Here is a 13,666-nt window from a genome sequence, read left to right as displayed (position 1 = left end):
TTTTTAAAAAATCTTATTATTTTTCACACTTTGTCATGAAATCTCTTGTCTTCTGATAGCTGGCATTCCTGGAATTCTTCTTTAAGCTTGGTTCCTGGAGAGTTGGACAGCTCAGGTTCAGGTTTTAAAACAAATATACTTAGCCATTCTGGCTCTCGAGAAAAGAATTGAACACAGAAAGCAAATTTAAGTGAAAAGTTCATATGTAAATAAACTGTCCTTTTAAAATAAACACAGTTTTTTAAGCCAGTCTTTAGGATTTGGAGTTCTGCTTTGTGGGTTTTTGTTTTGTTTTGTTTTGTTTGTTTGTTTGTTTTCAACATACAGAGCCAGTAATACCTCCAACAGTCTCATGGAATTGGCCAGTACCCAGGAATACAGGCACCATAAAGTGAGCAGGAATTATAAGACCTGATCAGGGATGACCACCCAATTGAGAATATGCTACGCTATGGGTCAGGACAGGTTATATAAATATTGAAGTAGTGACTGTAGGAGGGGATTCTGTTGCCTTTATGAAGTCTCAGAGTTATGAACTAAGATGGTTCACTTTTAGCAACAAGAACTGCATAGTCATAGCAGGTCATCACACGCTTTGTGGGAGTGGAACTACTGTGGGACATTTAAGCAGGAACTGTAATCTGGAAACACAAGGCCTCTTTGCAAGAGGTAGGGTATCCAGCACACTGTGCTCATGCTGCTGCAACATGCAAGCAGTCCAGCAGCACATGGGAAGCGTGGGCAATAGATACCTTGCGCACGCCCACATCTTAGCCACAGTAGCAATGCAAAAGCAAGAGACAGCATTAAGCCTTTTGAACATCAACAGGATGCCCACAGGAAAGAAAAGCACATCAGCAAAAGATGTACTAGCAAAATACATAGGCTCACATGAAGAATGGTATGATAAGTACATAAACAAATGGTACGTATTAGTATTGTCACACCACTATTAACTTTAACAAAGATGGATTCACTCTCATTACAAAAACTCATATGGAAGTTGTAAGTAGGAAAAATAAGAAATTAAGAGGGATGTGGAGGTGAGTCTGTTCACACAGCACTAACCTGGTGACAGCAACTCTAATATTTCAAATGAGTTTTCTTAGTAAAAAGCCCATTCAGTTTTATAAGCAAAAAGTTATTTCATGTTCATCATGCAGTATTTGAAACAACTGGATAAATCAAAGAGGTTTAAAAATAGGTTAGTACAGTTTGTTTTCATAGCAAAGAGCGATTTCTTCCTAGGCAAACTGCCCGAAGAGTAACTGTACTAGTTCTTTGAGGTCTGTGATTATGATAATCTCCACTTTTGTTAAAAAAGAAAGGAAAAGCACGTTCCTACTCTTCACTAACATTCACATTCATTAACATCACATTCCTAAGAGAATGTGATCTCAGCACACCTTAAGGCTCAAAAATCAAAAGCTAAGTAGAAATACACCAGAATTTAAAATACTGGGGGTTTTACAAGAGGATAATATTAAGTTTAGATGTGACTCATGATTTCTAAATGCTTCAGGTATGCAACAGTGATTTGTATAGAGACTGGGTTGCATCAGTGTAAGAGGCAGCTGCAGTGAGAGACTTGCTAACACTCAAAAGGCAGCTGACATTCACAGATTCTAAGAACTTACAAAAATGCATAAATATGACACAAATTTGGAATCAGGAAAGAAAGGTAAAAGAAGTATTAAGATACAACTTCAAGTCCCAGTCTAATGAGGTCACATAAGTATGGTTGCTAGTTTCCAGAAGAACACCTTTTCACCCAATGGAAGAACTGGCAGTTTCCTGAGAACATCAGACTTTTAAGGATGACAAATACAACCAAAAATGTGTTATTCAAAAAACAACCACCATTCTTTTTTCCTGATGAACATTCTCCACACTCCCTACAGTCTACATTTACCTTTAGAAAAGTATCTACTTTCAGTCATTCTCACTCATGGCTAGGCTTCGCGAATGAAGATTAAGGAAGGCTCTATCCACATTTATTACAGGCACAATCTACTTTCGGTATTGACTTAAAAAAAAAAAATTGACTATGTGGAGGTATTGATAAAAACAAGGCATTGATGCTATTGATACTAACATATACTGTTAAAGAAATGTGATTTTGGATTGGTAATGGAAGTATCCTTCCTTCAGTACAACCAGAAGACATATTTTTTAAACATTTCAAAATATTTTGGCACACAGATCTTACAGCATGACTTGAAAAATGCAGACTTTTCAGTCAGCTGTTCCTTATCTACATGCTGTAGTTTTGCAGGAGATGATTCAATTGTTAATAATTTATAGTATTTACTGCCCTCCTGCTGCTAAGTAAACAGTTTTATAAACTAACTCATGTCCTTGCTGTAATAAACAGAGAGAAGACAGGAGTTGTATTAGTAAGAAGACAGGATCTTCACTTTCTTGCAGGACAGCACACTTTCTGCTAATAGAAAGAAGGTGCCCAAGCAGGCACTTGGCAGAAGTGTGCTTGTCAGAATGGTACCTGGTCTAGGACTGACTGCTGTTGGTTTGGCTAGTGTCACAAGCAGCTGGAGGCAAGCACTGAACATGGTGGGGAATGTTTAAACCGGTATCCCAACTAGCTGGTGGAAGGTGTGGGTTTCTTCTCACAGAGGAGGAGGAATGGAATGTCAGAAGCACTTCTCATGGCATTTATGATATCAGCTAGTATAGACTGGGAAATAGATCAGAACAGGTACATTTACGTTAGTGGCTTAATGTGTAATGGAGGTCATGTTGAGTGTAATTGTCCTTACAGCTGGAGTTCTGTGCATTGTTCAAATGCACTATACTGCTGTATGTGAAATGGCTCCTCTGCAAGGGAAATAAGGAGGAGGTTGTACACAGTGGTGCCACATAAAGTACACAGTAATACAGACCCTTGTTTAGTGCTCCTCAGCCTCAGAAGAGCTGTGTTAAAGTATGCTTAGATGAACAATAGCATGGGGTTTGCATTGCCAGGTGTGGTTGGCCAGAAATCCAGGGTGGGGTACTTGAGTTAATCATCTCCATTCAGCATCATCACCACCACCACCAAGAAAGATGGCTTCAAGCCACTCCTCTAGCTGTGTAGACTTGGCTGGATCTTCACACATAGCTGCCTCACAGCACCTTAACTCCTGCTCTGCAAATGTTCCTCAGTAACAAAATTAGCAACTTCAGTTTTGATATCAGCAGGGCACATCCACAATATCCTCACTGCAGCAGATTGTGAGGGGGAAGGCAAAGCTGTTTCTGCAGTTGGATCTTGTTTCTGGACCACTTTTGCACATGATGCTGCAAGACCAGTCAGAGTTAGCTCCAAACTGGAACTCAGCCTCCTTTGTTTAGGATACGATACACAGTAGCTGAGCCCAGAGTTTCGTTATTCAGGCTAGATAGGTAGAGGTAGACAGGTCAAAAGGAGATTTTGAACCCTCCATATGAGGTTCTGTGGCCAAAGGGCCGATCCCGACAGGCCAGCGCACACCAGGAAGACATATCATTATAAAGGCACAACCATTTTGACAAGACCACGTTTCTGTATACAGTTCAACAGTTTCAACTGCAATATATATGAATGACTGTATTTTCCAAAAGAAAAGCACGAAATACATCCAGGTAATTACAAACTTAATCATACACAGAATCACATAGAATCAATTAGGATGAAAAAGACCTCTGCGGCCATCGAGTCCAACCTATGACCAAACACCACCACGTCAATTAGACCAGGGCACTAAGGGCCACACCTAATTTTTCCTTAAACACCTCCAGGGACAGTGACTCCACCACCTCCCTGGGCAGCCCATTCCAATGCCCAATCACTCCTTCTGTGAAGAGATTACTCGAAACGTCCAACCTAAGCCTGCCCTAGAGCAGCTTATATCCTCTCAGATGTATGAGAAGCTGTGTCTCCTCACAGCAGAGATGTCCTGATGGCCGGGACTTCCAACAGAGAAAGGTTCGCTTCCACCAAGCGCATCGGGAAGGGCCCGCCAAAGGTGCACACGCGGCCTCTCCGAAGTTCTTAGGCTGAATTTGAGACCTGGAGATGGCATTAAAAGAGGTTCAGTCTGACGCCGCTCCCTGCCGCGCATCCCCGGACGCTTCGCAGCCGCCGCGGTACACTGTCTGCTCGCAGGCGAGCCTGAGACAGCGCCTTTCCAACCAGCGCTGCTCTCCAGCTCCGACAGTGGTCGCCGCGTCCCGCACCTCCGGGCTCGGCGCCCCCAGCCCCGCCACCTCCCCACCACCGCCGGAAGCGCAGGACACCGGCACGATGCCGGGAGCCGCTCGTTCGAGGTGCCCTCTCCGGTCACCGCGGCGCCACCCCCACCCCGGGACCCCCGCCGCGAAACTGGGGGCGGGCAGGGGAATCCACCCCCCGTCTCCCGCCCGAACGCCGGCGCGGCCCCGCCCCGCTCCCCCCCCGCGGGCGGGCGCCGCGGGGTGACGGGCGGGTCTCGGCCACAGCCGAGTGCGGCGTCAGTTCCGGCGGGGAGCGCGGCGCGTGGGTCGGAAGCGCCGCGGCGGTGGCGGAGCGGAAAATGGCGACGGCCGCGCAGCTCACGGATGAGGAGCTCTTCTCGGAGCTGAGGCGTTTCGGCTTCTCCCCGGGGCCGGTCACCGAGAGCACCCGGCCCGTCTACCTGAAGAAGCTGAAGAAGCTGCGCGAGGATGAGCGGGCCGGGGCCCGCGGCGGCGGCGCCAACAAGACCCGGAACAGCAACAACAATAACACGGGGGCCGGAGCGGCGCCGGGCGGAGGCGGCGGCCGCGGGCGGGCGGCCACGGGAACGCGGCTGGCCGGCGCCGAGCACCCCTTCCTCCCCGGGGCTGCCGCCGGGGGCGGCCGGGGCCGCGCCGCACCCCCCGCCGGTGGTGGCAAAGTGCTGCTGGGCTTCAGCTCGGACGAGTCGGACGCGGAGAGCAGCCCCCGGGGCCAGGCCGGCGGCAGGAGGGAGCGCGCTGCGCCCCTGTTTCGAGGCCTCAGGCCCGCCGCCCCCCACGGCGTGAGCAGCAACTCCCCCCCGGAGGAGGCGGCCCGGCGGAAGCCCAGCTCCTGGTGGGGGGCAGCGGCCAGGAGACCGGCGGCGACTCAGGGCGCGAGGGAGCTCGGGGACGGCGAGGAGGAGGGAGGAGAGGAGGAGGACGACGAAGACGAGAAGGAGGAGGAGAGCGAGCAACAGCGGTGGAAGAACCGGACCGTGAACGGGAACCGGCTCCTCTCCTACGGCGGCAGCAGGGACAAGTACTCGGACTCGGAGGAGGAGGAGGCGGCGGGGGCGAGGGCCAAGCAGCAGGGACCGAAGGAGGAGTCTGCAGTTCGCCGGCCCAGACGGAGCCTCAGCAAGTCGCCTGCTCCATTCATAACAAGCAAATGCGCTGCAGCCGGCGCTGGCGTGATGGAGACGGGCCAAGAAAGGGCTGGCGGAGGCTGCGGTGCTGGTGTGCTCGTAACGAATGACAGGGCGGCGGGGGCGGCTGCTGCCGGCAGTCTAGACAGGGGCAGAAACGAGAAGGAGGAGAATGAGGCGGCGGCGGCGGAGGGAAGAGGAGGATGTGAAAATCTGGACTCTAGTCCTCCCAGCCCTAGATACCGCCTATCCAAGAAATCCCCATCAGTATTGTTGCTGCCACCACCGCTCACGGACGTGGACAGCGGTAAAATCACTGACCCCGCAGGCACCATTAGGAAAGCGACCAATAATCATGTTCTCAGCGGTACTCCTGGTAGCTATAACGTTGAGTCCAAGATCTATTCAGCTACTAATAGCCTTCCCCCGAGTGGAACCACCTCCTCCCTTAGACTCAACCACTCCAATCATACGGGTTCAAATCATACCTACCTGAAAAACGCCTACAAGAAGAATCTCTCTGAGCCCGAGGAGGAGCTTCTCCAGCAGTTCAAAAGAGAGGAGGTATCCACCACTGGAGGCTTCAGTGCACATTACCTGTCCATGTTCCTCTTAACTGCTGCATGCTTGTTCTTTCTGATACTGGGATTCACATACCTGAGAATGAGAGGTTCTGGAGTAGCTGAGGATGTGGGAGCCAACAGTAAGTATTAGGTGAAGGGTAAGAGCAGTTTCTGCAACTGGATGTAACAACTGTTAATACGCCTTTGCAATCCCAGACATCCCTTACTGAACAGTTCTGGGCTCCAACTTAGTATAATCTCTCTGTAGAGGATGGTGCACAGAGAAAAATTGTCTTTCCTGAAGTATATAACATTACAAGCTGGTGTAAGCATGCAAGACATTTGAGGATAAATTCAAATCCTGGCATTCCCTGCTGTAATCTGTTAATACCTTGTTTTCTAGCAAGTTTTCTTCTCTAAGCAGTTGTATGGTTTTGTCCAATATAGCGGGTGTATGGTTAATAGAGAATTGACGAGGTAAGCCTTTATGCTAATCTCACAGGAGTAATCATGCACATTTAGATACCTGGGATTCCTGCAGGGCTAAGATTTGATTGTAGTCGTTTGGTAATAAAGTAGGTTATTTTCATTGGTGTGTACTGAGGCTTGAAAAGGATCCCAGGTTAAGATGATGTTACGCAGTACCACAGACTTTGTGCAGTAAATGATTTGACCTATTGCATGTTGTTTTCTAGTAGGCACTTATAAATTCAATTGACAATAATATTTGTATGTGAAATACTGTTGTGCTTTAGTTCGAATTTCAGGGCGTTCGTTTTTTTTTTAACCCTGAATTATTTGGGAGCTTCTTTAATATATGAAAGTAACTTCTTGGAATGGATATAGAAACTACCATTTTCTATTACAAAGCATACAAAAATGGAAATGTGCCACCTAAGGGTAGTGATTCATGTTAATTCAATTCTTGGCTGTTCTGAAATGGACAGTGAAGATTCTAACATCAGAAAGAAAAATCATGCCACTGCTGTCTTGTTTTTTCATTGATCCTGACGAAAAATTATGCAAAAAGCTAGTCTTGGGATATAAGAGCCTTAGAAGGGTCTTGGCAACTTGCATTTTTCTTGAAATGATCGAGAAAGGCATGTGGGGTGTACACACGTGTGTACATTTCTTTGTGGGCATGTATACAGTGCCTTGTAAGGAGCGATCAGACTGTTCTCTTGGGATATTCTAGATGTTACAGGGCAGAAGTAGCAATGTGGGCTGCTTTTTTGTTGGCTTTCTTTTTTTTCTATTCCCTTTTGAACGTTATTCATTACATTATGGTAACAGAATAGTTCTTAATTGCTGTTTTGCAGTCTTTGGAGGGGCGAGTAAAAGATTTGGTGGTTAGGTAGGACAGTTGCAGCAAGGAGTTAAGAAACTTGCAATGTTTTAATTGCTATCCACGTGGCTCTTAACTGCTGTTCAGTCTAGTTTTTTGGGAAGGCTGTGAACATACACAGGTAGGCTAAAATTAGATGCAGTATAGTGTGACTGTGGGGACTGCTCATACTTTCTGATTAGCTTCTGGCCATAACTGCTAGAGACATACCTACATTTTGTAATGTACTTGTAAGCTGTATAATTGTACTAACGTATTTCATACTTTTTCTGGTATTGAAATATGATGATTTTAGTAGGGGAGAAGGTCTGTTAACCTGCTGGGGTAAACTTTGTGACTGCCAAAGTCAGTGGTTGAGTTAAAATTGGCCTGTCATCGTGACTGATAAAGCTGAATGTCTCAGCAATGCAGATAGCAATAGTACTTAAAGTTCAGTGTTGGTTTTTTTTTTACTGGAAGAAAACTTCTTTTTGAATGTGTGAACTTTCCTATAAAACATATGGGATGCCCATGTTGAGTATATTGACCTTAAAAAGTTAACCTAGCTGGAACTGTTGTACAGGGAAAATTGTCATCTTCTGCCCCTTTGCTTAGGTAGGGCTGCCCAGTCAGTGGTCTGATAGCCCAGTGTTGCTTGGTAGTTCAGTTAAACCAGTTCTTGGCCTGTTCTTATTTGCTGTCTTTTCAGTGGAACTCCTGAAAGTGGATTTCCTGGAGAATTGTTCTGGCAGTGGCACTGACATTTCATCTGTCCTACTTCCTCACAGCCCCAGGCTTTGCTCTAACATAACAAATGGGAACGGGGAATAGCACCCTTTGGAAGAAGCAAACAGCAGGTTTTGTGTCTAGCTCCTTTGATTGAAAGAGGAGCAGGCCACTTCTTTTAAGTAATGTGGGAATGATCAGGAAATTACCTTTCCCATATGTTCAACATGTGCTCACTAAATTCTTTCTTTTCAAATAGGCGTATGGAACAAAAATACTGTAGGTCTGTAGAACAGGCAAGAACAGACAAGACAGGCCATTTAAGACTGATTTTTACTGAAAAGGGAGAGAACCCTGTTTTCTATTAGGTGATTCCTGAGCTTAAATATCATCCAAGTGAGCACTTTGGCTCTTATGGTTATGTGGGTCTATTGTCTGTTTTCTTTATAGAAGCAGAACTGATTCATACTTTTTTATTAAAAAGAGTGGTGTATCTCAAGAAACCACCTTTTCATTTAAGTGATTGGATACTGAGGTTTTTCTTCTTTTAGATGGTTGTAAGTAAGACTGTTGGGTGAGAGTGATTTCATTGTGAAAAAAGTTATTTTCAACTCCAAACTATGTCATAAAAAGTTTTAGAATTCAGCAGAGTTGCACTATATCCATCTCCGTAATTATTGTGACAAAACAATAAAGGCAGTTATTTGTATATTTGGATGGCTTCTTATTTTAACTTTGCAGGGAATGATGCACAATGAGCTTAATGTTGGTTTTCTTAATAGTTAATTGCCTAAAATGAAATGCAATTAAAATAAGGTGATAGTACGTTTGTGACATTGAAAAATATTTATCACCAAGTACACTCGATATCAACACTTAAAATATTTGTCAGGCTGTAATGTAAGAACGAAGGAGGTGTGTGTAATGAGGGGGAGGCTTAAAACTAGGTGTTGGGGTTGAGTTTAGCCAGGTATAATAATGTAAATGAGAAGGGGTAAGCAGAAAACTTCAGAAGGGATTTGTCACTTATATCATGCACAGTGTTCTAATAATTTTTTTTTTGTTCAGAGCTCTGAAATAGCTATGAAGTGCTTTAGTTTTTCCACATGTGGCATAAAATGTTCAAAGACAAATCAGAACTGGGCTAATTTTTCTGTATCTAACCTATAAATGGTCACCAGAAGTAAGGTTTTTATGCATTTTGCTGTCTAAAATATAGATAACTGTCTATTGGGCTTTTCCTGAACCCATTGAAATTGAACTACTCTTTAAGCTTGCATAAAAGACCAACTAATGCATAAGTGCATGTTGTGCACTTGTTGCTCTTGCTATAAAGCAAGTTTTGCTTGCACCTGCCTTCAAAATACCATGGAATTGTATCAACTTCTTGCCAAACCAGCATAGTATTTTGTCAGGAAAATGGTTGACTTTATTTTAGTCTACTTTCTAGAGTTCTTCGAACCCTGAAGAGTGGGATATCTCTTCCAACTTGTGTGGTTTTGTGATATTACTCTGAGCACCTCAAGTGGCTGCTCCTGGGAGTTAATTCTGAAGCTATTTTTCATTAAAAGTTGCATAACTATATCAGATCACTTGATGCTGCTTTCAGATCTGGTTCACCTTTCTGAAGGATGTGGGCATGGTGCAGGTGCCGTTTAAGGTTGTAATCTGAAATCGGTTGCATTTAAGTTACTTCTACTGTTTCTGCTCCAGCATTTTGTCTGGGAAGTAGCTGATGTGGCAAAAAACCCCCAAACCAACAAAACCACCACAACAAAAAACTGTTCTTGAAACTTTCAGGTAGGTCTTGTTTAAAATCCTGTGTTCTTATTAGGAGTGGCTTTTTAAAGTGACATCTGTTGCTAGTAATTTTGGTCTTCCTGTGATACTTGTTACAAAACAACTGCTAGGAGGATAAACTTTACTATATTTGCTACAATTTGTGTTTTTGAAGTGTTAATTCAGGGAGATTTAGTAGTTGTGTATATTGCAAGTGGAAGCTTATGCAAATCACAATTCTAAGAGTTTAATTCAATTCCATTGATGTTCTTTTGTTCTTGACTTCTAAATCTCTTAGGTGTGAAAACTTCTGTGGAATTTTATGCAGGGAATTGAATTGGTAAGAAGTTAACTTGCTGGATAAAGGACAAGATGATGACTTCTATGCTCACAGGCCTGCAAATTACTATTAAAGTGATGTGGTATTTCACAGATAAATCTACTTGTTATAAATCTACTTGCCATCTAAGATCACCTTCTCAGAAGCATCTATATTCTTGACAGTGTTGGCTTTAATAGAAGAAAGTTAATTTTGCATAAGAAGTATTTATAGAAGAGGAGATAGCAAAGGGAGGGATTAAAATGAAAAGATTTGCAGAGTTCCTGTGTTGGGTGGATATTAACGTTTCTTGTGGTTTGCAAAGAATACTGTAACTTGTATTTACAATATAACAACTTCTATTGAAATATTAACATATAGCTAAACAGCATATAGCTGTTTCATTTTCCTTATGTTGCCTTAAACCCTAGGTAGCAAATGTTTCTCTTCTAGGTGATATAAAAGAAAATCCTGATGTGTATCTTAAAGACTAATCTCAGTTGTAGCTATCTCAGTTCTGTGGTTGGGTGAGATTTGGATCAAGATCAGTAGATTAAAAAAACGCCTAGGCTGTCTTCATAAGGTAAAGCCAGTCAGAATAGTTAAATTTCCCTAGGATTCCTGATAATTTTAAACTCTAGTCTTCCTTATGGTATGTCAAAAATAATTCTTTAAAATGACAAACAAATTTGGCCTTTTATCTAGGAAAGTCCGAGTAGTTATTATATAGTCCCTTTTATCTAGACTTTTGTCTAGGAAAGTCCTAATTGCTATATAGTGCAAAATAGTTCATTTTAGCTGACAATTTCAGGTCCTTCCTAAAGGAAAATAAACAGTCTATTTACCTTTGCAGCAGATCTGTAGTATGAAATATAATATGAAAATTACTCGTCAGTGTTTGAAACAAAAATGATGCAAATTCAGAATTCCTGTTTTTAGGGAATTTTGACTCTTTGTTTTAGTTTTGACTCTTTGTTCAGAATATTTATAAATACTTTGCATTCGTACCTTAAATGTGCTGCTGTTTGCAGATGGGCACAAAACGTTCCTTATGCCGTGATTGCAGATTCTTACTATGAATTTTTTTCAATGTTACTATTTTAGGCCATGCTTTTTTGTGAAGTAAGTAACGGGAAATCGGAACTAGAATTACTTGCCTGGGGAGCAGGGATGCAGAAGAGCTCTGACAGGGTCTGTCTTCATTAGGTATCAAAAACTAGTAAAAAATTTGCACTGCATTCCATAGTGCGTAGTTTTCTCAAAAGAAAATTTGGTTTCTGATGTGAGAAAATTAAAGGTGATCTAGAATGTGAAAGCAGATCTTGTTGCAACTTTTCCATTTCAAAAAACATTTCAGACTAGAAATGTGTGGGAAAGCAGAAAGCAAATTTATGTTTCATGTGTTAAGAGCCTCTGCCACTTCTAATACTGTTCAAGCACAATGCAGTCTTTCTGTTTAGGACAGATGAATAGAGTGATAGTGAGTGCAGTGGAAAAACTTTAAGGAAGAGCCCACAGTACACAAAGACTTAAATTTAGCATTGTAGGAGCCCCACTTTGCACTGCTTCATAATCCATAATTATCACAGTTCAAGAGGAGAATCAAGCCTGCAGTCTTCCTATTTCTGGGAAATAATTGTGTTTCTAAAAATCATGTACATTTGAATCCTTTTGACATCTATGTTTCATCCGAGAGTAGTAGGTTGCAAAACTTTGACTCGACTGCTTACCCAGCTAAACTGGCAGAAGTTGTTGAGTTGTACTGAACTGCTGCCTGTCATGCTTCTAGACTTGTGCTTCAGAAATATGTGAACAGGCCAGAGCTGCTGTTTGAGAAAGTTGCTTGGTCACTTCACTAAAAAGCTTAGGCAAGTAAATTAAATAAGTACATAAGTTTTTGTTGATGAAAATGCGTTTCCAATGTCGTGGAGAATCATGAAGTCTGTTGTAATCATGAGGCATAGATTCCTTTCACCTTTAAAGTTCTTGTGGATAATTGTATTTTCTGGTAAAACTAGTTGTCTGTTGTGGTAGGTTGAGGGGAGTAAGTTGACTGGTTAATGGATTGTGAAATCAAGGTATATTAAAAAGAAAATCAGATTTTTTTTGGGGACTCACATGTTGCTAAGAACTTCATTAGTACTATCTTTATCATTACTCTTCTTGGCTCCTGCTGTTCCTGCTGGTAGGTCTACAGTTGTGGGAGAAGGTGGCAATGCCTTTGCTGTGATTATAATAAATGAGGACGTGGTGTAACTCTGCCAGTGGTCGAAGTAGCTCCTGTCCACTGGTAGTGTTATTGATGGAAAGAAGCGTACTGATGGGTGCAAGGGTAGACTGAAGAACCACTGCACATCTTGAAGCTGATCTCGTGTAGAAGGCTTGCTTGAGTTTATAATGTCCAGTGTCAAGTCCTACTGTGCTGTACTTCCCACAATGCTATTTAGTGCTGTTTCTCTATTCTGAGTGTTCACAGTCCACTGTGGAGAGTGAGAGTAGGTGCAAGTTAACCATGAAACAGGCAAACATGGTGTGCTGTTGGGCCCAGCTTGCTGGAGGAGCTGTGCTGTTATGGCTAGCGTTTTGCAGAGATTAATTCTTCTTTTTTTGCAGAGGAAAGGATCAGAATTTCTGCTTACTGAGAGTCATATCGTGACATTGAGGTATCTTGAATAATGCTGCCTGTTTAGTCTTGCTTAAAGTGAACTCCGAGTGACAGACTGAATTGATGCAAAAAATCTGTTTAATGTGGGGAGGAGAAGAGTAGGGGCTTAAAAAGAGAGGTCTAACATTGAATTAAGTGGCATTAAAACTTACTAAATAGTTACAGAATCACAGAATATTCTGCGTTGGAAGGGACCCACGAGGATCATCAAGTCCAGCTCCTAAGTGAATGGCCTGTGTGGGGATCAAACCCATATTAGCAAACCCTTTTTAGCACCATACTCTAATTAAGATCTGTTGAATTCTAGTGATGCTGTGCTAGATAATTAAGAAATAAGTCTGTTCATAAATGAGAGATTGTAGAACAATTCCTAGGCCAGTTTTTCTTTTTCTCAGAGAAGGCTGTTTACTTAAATAAAAATTGAAAGATGGCTTGTTAGAGAATAATTGTTGTATATACATAGTAAGACTTCCTTCATACTGCCTTTATTCACTTAAGTCCTAATACAGGGTCACATCCCCTTAACCTTTTATTTATTGAAAAATAGAAGAAACTTTTATACTCGGAGTGTCTTGGGTAAATGCAGCAGCAGCCTTCCTTGCTGGGCATCAACTGAACAAAACTTTATTACAGGAGGACTGCTTGGGTGAGGTGGATAAATGTAGTGTTGTTCCTGACTAGATTTTAAGGCTACATCTAGATCTTAATTTTACTTTTGTCTGTAGAAAAGCATGTCTTTGATGGTCAGTTAAGTCTCTGAATTTGAGAAGCCTCAGACTGTCCTTTGATTTCATAGCTATTTTTGTAAGGTTTAGAGTATTTTCAATAGGCTGTGTGTCAAAGCCACTCTGCCTAACAATATGTCCCCTCAATTCTCAACCATCTCGCTATGTGGTTGTACAATAAAACATTCCACAGCACTTGATTCAG

General features: G+C 42.7%; 1 protein-coding gene across 2 annotated transcripts in view; it reads left to right on the top strand.

The window, feature by feature from the left end:
- Positions 1 to 4,495: 4,495 nt before the first annotated feature.
- LEMD3 (LEM domain containing 3) overlaps positions 4,496 to 13,666 on the top strand; it is a 43,211-nt gene continuing 34,040 nt past the window's right edge. For both annotated transcript variants that reach the window (XR_007905931.1, XM_051795782.1), the window contains exon 1: positions 4,496 to 6,063. Coding sequence is in view for 1 of the 2 variants with exons in the window: in XM_051795782.1 (XP_051651742.1) it covers positions 4,551 to 6,063 (1,513 nt within the window). In the remaining variant the exon portion in view is untranslated. The remainder of the gene's footprint in view (positions 6,064 to 13,666) is intronic.

The sequence above is a fragment of the Manacus candei genome, unplaced genomic scaffold, assembly GCF_025592945.1.
Source record: "Manacus candei isolate 608988 ecotype Guabito, Panama unplaced genomic scaffold, ASM2559294v1 h1tg000043l, whole genome shotgun sequence".
Taxonomy (NCBI): Eukaryota; Metazoa; Chordata; class Aves; order Passeriformes; family Pipridae; genus Manacus; species Manacus candei.
Note: the sequence above shows the minus strand (reverse complement) of the source record. Positions and strands in the feature narration are given on the sequence as shown.